General features: G+C 53.7%; 1 protein-coding gene and 2 long non-coding RNA genes across 4 annotated transcripts in view; 1 reads left to right on the top strand and 2 right to left on the bottom strand.

Annotated features, from left to right (window-relative positions):
- Positions 1-1,789: 1,789 nt before the first annotated feature.
- LOC110261215 (uncharacterized) lies at positions 1,790-3,382 on the bottom strand. The gene is made up of 4 exons (XR_002345162.2): positions 3,239-3,382; positions 2,577-2,785; positions 2,253-2,372; positions 1,790-2,088 (listed from the first exon to the last, which is right to left on the bottom strand). It is a non-coding gene; the product is annotated as an uncharacterized LOC110261215 (long non-coding RNA).
- A 116-nt stretch (positions 3,383-3,498) lies between these two features.
- On the top strand, positions 3,499-6,059 carry FOXD3 (forkhead box D3). 2 transcript variants are annotated; one of them, XM_021096543.2, is made up of 2 exons: positions 3,742-4,157; positions 4,446-6,059. In XM_021096543.2, exons 1-2 carry the CDS (start codon positions 3,978-3,980, stop codon positions 5,421-5,423), a joined length of 1,158 nt encoding a protein of 385 aa, XP_020952202.1. In that variant the 5' UTR covers positions 3,742-3,977; the 3' UTR covers positions 5,424-6,059. The 2 variants fall into 2 exon arrangements, with proteins under 2 accessions (XP_020952201.1, XP_020952202.1); XM_021096542.2 differs by having other exon boundaries at positions 3,499-6,059.
- A 2,300-nt stretch (positions 6,060-8,359) lies between these two features.
- Positions 8,360-8,961, bottom strand: part of LOC146402907 (uncharacterized) — a 35,950-nt gene continuing 35,348 nt past the window's right edge. Inside the window, exon 3 of the long non-coding RNA XR_014808093.1 lies at positions 8,360-8,881. This is a non-coding gene — a long non-coding RNA (uncharacterized LOC146402907). The remainder of the gene's footprint in view (positions 8,882-8,961) is intronic.

Raw genomic sequence — 8,961 nt, 5'->3', positions numbered from 1 at the left:
CCGCAGCTTGGTACCAACGACTCGGCCTGCCCCAGGAGAAACGGAGGGAGCCTCATCACATTCTCTTCTGGCTGAAACGTTTCAAACATTTGAACAGGTGAGACAGCTGGCTGCCATCTTCTTTAAATCTCTCCTGGGAAGTTTGCTCGTTGTGACCCAAGTAGTCACTCTCACTCAGAGTAATTATGTGTGTATGTGTGCGTGTGTGTGTTTCCATTCTCCCTCTTTCTACCTCCCCAGTAACCCTCTGAGATTCGGAAAAATGTTTATCCACATTTCCCTTCCTTCGCTGATATTTTCGTTCGATAGAGTCAAATTTTTCTTCTCCCCACAAATGTATCACTTTCTCTCCATATCCGTCCCGCCTGTCCCATCTCTCTCTGTCCTAAAGTTTGGCGGTAACGGACGACCTGTGGGCTTTTTAGCAGCAAACCGAAATTACGCGGCAAACAGGATTCACTTAGCCCGGAATCTCGTCGGCCTAGGTGGGGACCCTGCATCGCGTCGGGCTCGTGCCCTTCCGCCCCGGCGGCCTCCCGCGGCGATAGCAGCGGGAATCTTCCTGTCTCCCACCTGGGCTGCCGCTAAGCCTCCTTCCTGCCAAGGGAGGTTGCGCGGCGTCACTGCCCGCCCGGAAGGTGGAAAACGCCTGCTTGTTCCCCAAGCCGAAAGTGGTCGCGGGAAAATCCGCCGCCTCCGCTGGAAATCGATAGGAAGCGGTTGGGCCGGCACTGGCGCAGGACGTCGGGGCCGCAGACAGGTCCTGCACGTCTCATCATTTAGCTAATCGAGTCGAAAAGTTTCTGTAAGGGCCAGACCCGGCATCAGATGGTAACACTGATTGAACAAGAGATTAGCACAATAGATCTCTAACCGAGGGGAAGCGTTGCTTTTCACGCTACGCGCCGTAATTAATGGTATGAATCAATTAATTTGACTTTTATTGTGTCGAAGAAAAAAACGCAACAAATGGAACTGGCGGCTGGGAGTTGTTCATCCCCCACCCCACTTTTCCCCCAGGGAGGTTCCAAAGAGACACGAGGGAATGGTCGCATCAGGACAGGTGTTGGTGGAGGGAAGCTGAGAGACAGAGAACAGAAGCGCCGAGGGAGTCCTGAGAGGCAGCCCTGGCGGGCAGCGGAATCGAAATTAGGCTCGTTTGCAGGCTACTTCAAGAAGATTGCAGAGGGCAGCCCCTGGAGCCGCCACCCTCCCCCCACCCCCACCCCCACTCCCCGCGCGCGCGCGCGCGCACGCACGCACACACACACACACACACACACCCACGCCAGCCCAGCCTCCTAGGATGCTCTGGGGCTCCCGATGCGGCCCGCACCTGCTACTGGCGCTAGATACCCAAAGCTGAGCAAAAGGAATTTCTGAATTTGTGAATTTCAGTTTCTTTCTCTTGTTCTTCCGACCTTTCTGTTGTAATTATTAGCTTGCTGGGGACAGTTGCAGCCAGAACCTCTGCTGCCGGGGGACAGTGGGCAGCCAGCTCGCCGCTCTGGTCGGTTTCGAGAGAGGCTGTCTACATAGTATTGTAAACGGTCCTGAGCCTGCGGGCCACAAAGCGGTGCAGCTGCGGAAATGAATTCAGATGCATTTTACGGTCAGGTGCAACCAGGGTATCATTTAGATACAGAAAAACCTTGGAGTTTCGTGGGCGTCTCAAGATGTAGTAACTGCCCCAGCTTCAACCAGAAACATCCCGCGAAGTGGAGATCTCATGTGCTAGTGTTTTATCCGAGAAATGATCTAATGTAATTAAAGTCAGTCTGTGTCTTACTGCCTGTAATGAAGCAAGTTTATGTGTGTCTAGGCTAAGGAAACATAGGGGCGGGTAGTAGGTGAGAGAGCGCTACAGACTGAGGGAATCAAAAGTACTACTGTCCGGCAGGAAATATATCAGATACCTAGTGTCTCCTGTAAATATTTCATTAATTATTTCCTCTCGGACCATTTCCACTTGCGCTCCTTCCTCTGGAGAGGCCCGCATTTCCCTTCCAGGCCTCAGCGGCCAGACTGGGCTTGAGTTTCAGGAGCCCACCACACCTGGCAGGCACTCGTGGCTCGTAAGGAGGCGGCCTAAAAATGTGAGAGGGAAAAGGCGGCGCATCGCAGACACCAGATCAGGAACAGTACTGGGAAGTGCGAGGTCCACGCGCCCGGGCAATGTCACACACCCGGAGTCCTTTTGCTCCCCCCCTTCCCCGCCTCAACCCCAGTTAAATGCCCACAGTCTTTCCTACCATCACTGACTTTCCTTGGCAGAGGAACTCGGTGTGCACCGGCCGCGTCCTCGCCTCCTCCTCCGCCCCCTCTGCTGCTGGTTTCTGCGGAAGTTAAATCTTGGAGAGTTTATCTACGCCCTAAGAGGAAAGAATCCACGTTAGTTAGCAGCAACTGAGAGCCTAGCCCACCCGCATGCCCGAGGCCGCCCCCGCTCCCAGGAGGCTGGGCCCGGGCGCCTGGGAAGTCACACTGCCGGCTCCCCGCATGGTTCTGCCATCCCAGCCCGGACGCTGCGTCTAACCTAGAGGCCCAAAGCCTCTTCCCAGACCCAGGCGACTTACCCAGGCCGCTGCCAATCCCGGCTCCTTCCCCAGCGCCTCATTCCCGACTTTTTCACATGCTAAGTCGTTTAACAACTCCGAGCAGCTAGTTACGGCTTCTTTATTTATAGGTTCCCTGTAATTTTACGTCTTTTTTTTATTTCTGTCGGCAACTATTCCAATAGATTAATCAATAGCCATTTTCTGACCTTCGGGAACCCCAGATGACGCTGTGTGGACGAGCGGGAAAAAAAATATATGTATGTATATATATATACATATAAACACGCCCACATCGAGACAGGAAAGCGAAGGCAGGACGAGGTGGTTTGGCTTTGGGGGAGGAGGAGCGCCTCCTCTCAGTAGGTGTTTCTGCCGACTGAACACTGTGGCAGGAGTTCCTCCGAAATCTAATTAGTAAGATAGAGGTGGGGTGCAGCCCTTACTCTTTAGAGCTAAAAAGAATCAAACAAAAACAAAAAACTAAACAGAGACTATAAGTTTTTCTTAAGAAAACGGGATAGGACTCTTGTTCTACAGTCTAAGCCCAATCCCTGACTAGGGAGAGTTGGCAAAAGGATGGGGGGGGTAGAGAGGGCGGGAGGGCAGGGCAGCAGAGCCAAGGGGTCCGGCAGATGCTTCCAAACCCACACCCTGACTCACACGCACCCACCCACACTCACACCCACAGGCCCCCTCGACCCCCGCGCTGGGTTCCAGCCTAGGATAGGGTCTCGGGGTGTGCCGGGACGCCCTCGGGACCCGCGGGATGCTAGCGCACGGTGCGGCGCAGAGTTGCGTGTCCCTTGTTCCTTTGTTGACAATTCTCAGAACCAACTTGAGTTTGGCCGGCTCCGCCGCTGTCCTGACGTCACGCACGGTCACGTGGCCCCGCCTCCTGCTGGATCTTTAAGTAGAAAGTAATCTATCAGGGCCAGTCCTTAAAACGGGACTTTCGACTACGGGGGCTTCGGCGTCCCTGACACTCCCCCTCCCCCTGTTGCCCCTGCCCAGGCCCTCCCGAACTGCTTGGCGCCCGGCGTCCCGCGCCCGCCTGCACCGCCCCTGCTCCCCACGTCCGGCCAGAGGCCGAGGAAGGCGGGCGAAGTAAGGGGGCGCGGCGTGGAGAAGCCGCTGGGGCGGGGAGCGGCAGCAAGCCCCTAGTACCAAGCGCCAGGGACAGCTGGAGTTTGCGGAGCGCGGCCGCGGGGGGCGGACGGCAGCGCCCGCGCCGCGCGATGCCGGGCTGCCAAGTGTGAGCCAAGCCGAGAGGGCCCGGAACCACCTACGCCCCCCTCCGCTCTCCCAATCCCCCATCTTTCCGGGGCGCCCCAAACCCCTTTCCTGAGGTCGGCGGCAGCCCCTGAAGACCCCCGTCTCGCGCCGCTCTTTCCTCGCCGCCGCCACCACCCCCGAGGAGGGATGACCCTCTCCGGCGGCGGCAGCGCCAGCGACATGTCCGGCCAGACGGTGCTGACGGCCGAGGATGTGGACATCGATGTGGTGGGTGAGGGCGACGACGGACTGGAGGAGAAGGACAGCGACGCAGGCTGCGATAGCCCCGCGGGGCCGCCCGAGCTGCGCCTGGACGAGGCGGACGAGGTGACGCCGGCGGCACCCCACCATGGGCAGCCTCAGCCGCCGCACCAGCAGCCCTTGGCACTGCCCAAGGAGGTGGCTGGAGCCGGGGCCGGGCCAGGGGGCGAGGCGGGCGCGTCCGAGGCCGACGGCTGCAAGGGCGGCGTTGGCGGCGAGGAGGGCGGCGGGACCGGCGGCGGGCCTGGCTCGGGCAGTGGTGCGGCGGGCGGCCTGGCCCCAAGCAAGCCCAAGAACAGCCTGGTGAAGCCGCCCTACTCGTACATCGCGCTCATCACTATGGCTATCCTGCAGAGCCCGCAGAAGAAGCTGACCCTGAGCGGCATCTGTGAGTTCATCAGCAACCGCTTCCCCTACTACCGGGAGAAGTTCCCCGCCTGGCAAAACAGCATCCGCCACAACCTCTCGCTGAACGATTGCTTCGTCAAGATTCCCCGCGAACCGGGCAACCCGGGTAAGGGCAACTACTGGACCCTGGACCCGCAGTCTGAGGACATGTTCGACAACGGCAGCTTCCTGCGGCGCCGGAAACGCTTCAAGCGCCACCAGCAGGAGCACCTGCGCGAGCAGACGGCGCTTATGATGCAGAGCTTCGGCGCCTACAGCCTCGCGGCGGCGGCCGGCGCCGCGGGGCCCTACGGCCGCCCCTACGGCCTGCACCCAGCGGCCGCGGCCGGCGCATACTCGCACCCGGCTGCCGCGGCAGCCGCGGCAGCGGCCGCGGCGCTCCAGTACCCATACGCGCTGCCGCCCGTAGCACCGGTTCTGCCGCCCGCCGTGCCGCTGCTGCCCTCGGGCGAGCTGGGCCGGAAAGCGGCCGCCTTCGGCTCGCAGCTCGGCCCAGGCCTGCAGCTGCAGCTCAACAGCTTGGGCGCCGCCGCGGCCGCCGCGGGCACGGCGGGCACGGCGGGCACCACGGCGTCTCTCATTAAGTCCGAGCCGAGTGCGCGGCCGTCGTTCAGCATTGAGAACATCATCGGTGGGGGCCCCGCGGCGCCCGGGGGCTCGGCAGCGGGCGCTGGGGGCGCCGGGGTAACTGGGGGCACCGGGGGTGGCGGGGGCGGCGGCGCGGCACAGTCCTTCCTGCGGCCGCCAGGGACCGTGCAGTCAGCAGCGCTCATGGCCACACACCAACCGCTCTCGCTGAGCCGGACGACGGCCACCATCGCGCCCATCCTGAGTGTGCCGCTCTCTGGACAGTTCCTGCAGCCCGCAGCCTCGGCAGCTGCCGCTGCCGCCGCTGCAGCGCAAGCCAAGTGGCCCGCTCAATAGGGACGCGCCGGTGGCCTGGATGCAGGGCCCGGCGGCAGCCTCGAGCGTCCGCTGCATTTGCAGGCTGCCCGCCCTGCCCGAGTCCTGGGCCCCCTGCCCAATCCTGGACTCTGCCTCTCCTCCATTTCCTCCCCCCCCTCCCCGCGACCCCTCGACACAGACCTTCAGCGGCCTCCACCCCGTCCTGCACACCTAGGCTATCGGAGCAAACTCTCACCGCGCGCCCGCGGGGAATAGCTTTCCGTACAGGTAAAACCGAAAACAGAATTTTCCAAAAATGTACCCCGACGGCGTCTGCTCTCAGTACCTTGAGGATGGGAGGGAAATTCTTTGTACATATTTGTATAAAAATTATTGACTTTCCTTTTGGGGTTTTTATTTTTTTAAGAAAAACAAAATCAGTAGATTTAGAGCTCTGAACTTTCATTTTTTTTGAAGGTTCACTCTCCGCAGTTTTATGTGAGAAAAAATGTATAGAGACGTTGGGAGATTTTAAATATAAAAAAAATTTTCAAAAGGCGAAAAGTGTCATTCTATTATAAAGGTCTGTTTATATATGAATGAATATATATGGTATTCTAAATGTTATCCCATCGTGTTGTACACAACTTTGTAAATAAATTTTTAAAAGTCTCAGCTTAGTGTTTTATTTAGATGTCTGTAGTAAGTAATAAGATTTTTAAATGGTATTTTTATTTTATCCTTCCCAGATATTAAAGGCGTTTCAAGTAATGACCTTTATAAACTTTGCTAATTTGTAATTTGAGTGTAAGAAAAATTTAATTGGAGAAAGGGAAAATATGCCTAATTTAAATCATATTAGTATTTTAGTTTTCACGTAAACTCAGGATGTAGGTAGTGATCTTCCAAGTGATCCATTAAATCTAAGTGACTAGATATTTCTGTAGATAAAGTAAGCTGCCATTAAAAAAAACCCAGCCTAATTCCAAATTTTGGCACAATTTTAATTTATTTTAAATACCAGACTTCATCTCTCACAATGAAAAATTCCCAAATGAGAGTTCTTGGTCATTTCTGTTATCCTTTCAAAAGAATGAATTCCAAACATCTCTCTCACTTTAGCATTTAAAGCTTTGATTTTAAAAAATCTTCTTTTCACCCCCAAGGTGGAAATGGTAATAGACTTCAGGTGACTTTTTATGTATACGCTATGGTATTTTAAATTTTGCAGTGGAATTGTATTACCAATATTAAGCTGATAGATGGTACACAGTTGTTTTATTCTTTCATAATATTTTCAAATAAGATACCTCTTTTTTTTTTTTAAGATACCTCTTTTCTATGGCAATAATCAACCCACAAGGATCCAGTAGATGCCTTCTCTTCCTCCAATCCGCAGCCTTTCCGAAGGCCAAGAAATACTGGCCTTAATGTCTTTGTAAAAACAGATGCACATACCCCCTTTTAAAAACTTTTTAAAAATACTTTAGGACAGTTTAGTGTGAAATGCGAGATCACAGAGCCAGAATGGGAGATATCCTTGCAGATTATTTTTAATGTACCTTTCAGCTGTTGTAACCTTATGTATTAAGGTAGAAATGAAACATCTAGACCCAGGAAGCCGGTCCCCATCACCACCAATATATCCTCAAATGGCATCAATTCTAATTATTTCGTAATTAATTTAGCTGTTGCAATTACTTATGCGAAACCGCTTTTTAAAACTGGAGCGGATGGCAGCACTGTCAGCTCGGCCCTATGTGCGTGCTGTTTGCAAAACACCGCTAGTCTCCGGCGCTGGCTTCCACTTCTCCTCCCTGGTCACGGAGATGCCTCCCGGCTGCTGATTCGAGCCTTATTTTTCTGCTGTTGGCGTGGGCTAGGGAATCGCTTTGAAAGACACTTCCTCGCAAATACCAAATCTGTTTTCCTGGTAAACAGTAAACATTATTGTGTCCTGAGTAAACATTCCTTCTGGATCAGAGTCCTAAAATAAAACAAGCTGCGCGCGCGGGGGGGGGGGGGGGTTGAGATCGTTTAACTTGATAAACAAGAACCTAATAATCAGCCGCCACCCGAGAGAAGCAACAGTAACCTTCACGGAGAAGAGATTATGGACCACACAGTCTCCGGGCGGGTCCCTTCTAATCTCTTTTTACAAGGAAAACTAAACGGATCTAAATTTGTTTGTGTGTTGCAGCTATAAAAGTAACAAGTTGTTTCACAGTTGTGTCTGGCTAATCGGTTTTTACACAAACAGCAAATGGTACATGATTTGTGCAAACACATAGAGGTTATTTCTAAATTTAGCTGACACCCCTGGGAAAAGGGAAAGGCAGGGCTTCTTGAATTCACTTTTAGCCTCAAGAAGCTGCTGATCCAAGGCTTCTAAATGACATTGGATAACAGGGGCCTCATTCCATCCCTGATCCTTTGTTACTTATAAAATTACTCGCTCATATTTCCGCGCATAGCAGCAATACCGGCCGAGCCTGCGCCCGCAGCGTGACACTCCGCCACACTCGGCCGCAGCTTGAGATTCGCAGGGCTCTTTTTTCCGATGCGTTAGGCGACGGATTGTAGAGGAGAGATCCACCGGCAACTTTCCTTCCAGACACTTATCATCCTTGAACTAGAGCTTGAAGATGGTCCCCTTTCTTTATTTCTTGGAGAACAGGAGACTCTTAGACCCAGACCCCACACCGACCAGCAACTAAACAGTCCTGGCAGATGTCAGGGAGATAGGCCTGGGTCATACCCCCTCTGAAAATCTCTTTTTGGTTTAAGCTTGTTAAACCACAAAGGCTTAGAGCAGAAGGGGAAAATGCAAATATCATATACAAAGAACGCAAGCACTTGAGGGAGGGAAGGCTTGAAACCCACATTTGATATGAGCGAACGCGAGCACCAAGCGACAAAAGGAACTGAAATCCTCTCTTACATTGAGATTTAAAGGCAACACGACTGATAGCCGCTTTTTATTTCACTTAGGCAGATTTATTTGTAATAAAAAGGAAGCGGGTTATTTTTTATTGGGAGGATTTTAGCTTTCGGCTACACACGAATTTAAGCTGGTTTCCACTTCCTCTGGCATTCATTTCTAGAAAGTCCATCCAGTTCCGAGGCCTGTGGCCCTTCGAGTATCCCCTCTACTGAGTACCTGAGTGGGGCCCCGGGTACTGAGTCCCTCGGGGATTGGAGGGAGGATCTAGAGGTCCAGGGAAAGGCGAACGCAGGCTGGAACACGTACCCTGGCTATGCTGGGCTCTTGCTGCGCTGGCGGACGTGGCCTGTAGGGGGCGACGAGCAGATGGAAAACTTCCCCGTTTGCTTCCGAGGGTCCAGTCCCAGCCTCTCCTTCCCTATCAGTCTCTTGAGCGCCCTGACACCCCTCCTGTGCTCATCCTCCCGTCCTGGAACACTCAAGTCGAATCTCAAAAAAGCTGTTCTCCTCGGCTTCTCTCTTGGAAGGGACAGAGTCCTCAGGGAAGTTTGCCCTAAAGATTGGGAAGCAATAAAGTTTAGTGATGAGGAAACATAGACTTGAAAGAAATCGAGTTATATTTGAAGATACTTA

The sequence above is a fragment of the Sus scrofa genome, chromosome 6, assembly GCF_054392235.1.
Source record: "Sus scrofa isolate SSC_HxYL_T2T_F1_AM1 chromosome 6, Sscrofa_HxYL_maternal_Yorkshire_Landrace_v2.0, whole genome shotgun sequence".
Classification (NCBI taxonomy): Eukaryota; Metazoa; Chordata; class Mammalia; order Artiodactyla; family Suidae; genus Sus; species Sus scrofa.
This window is presented reverse-complemented; position numbering and strand designations above follow the sequence as displayed.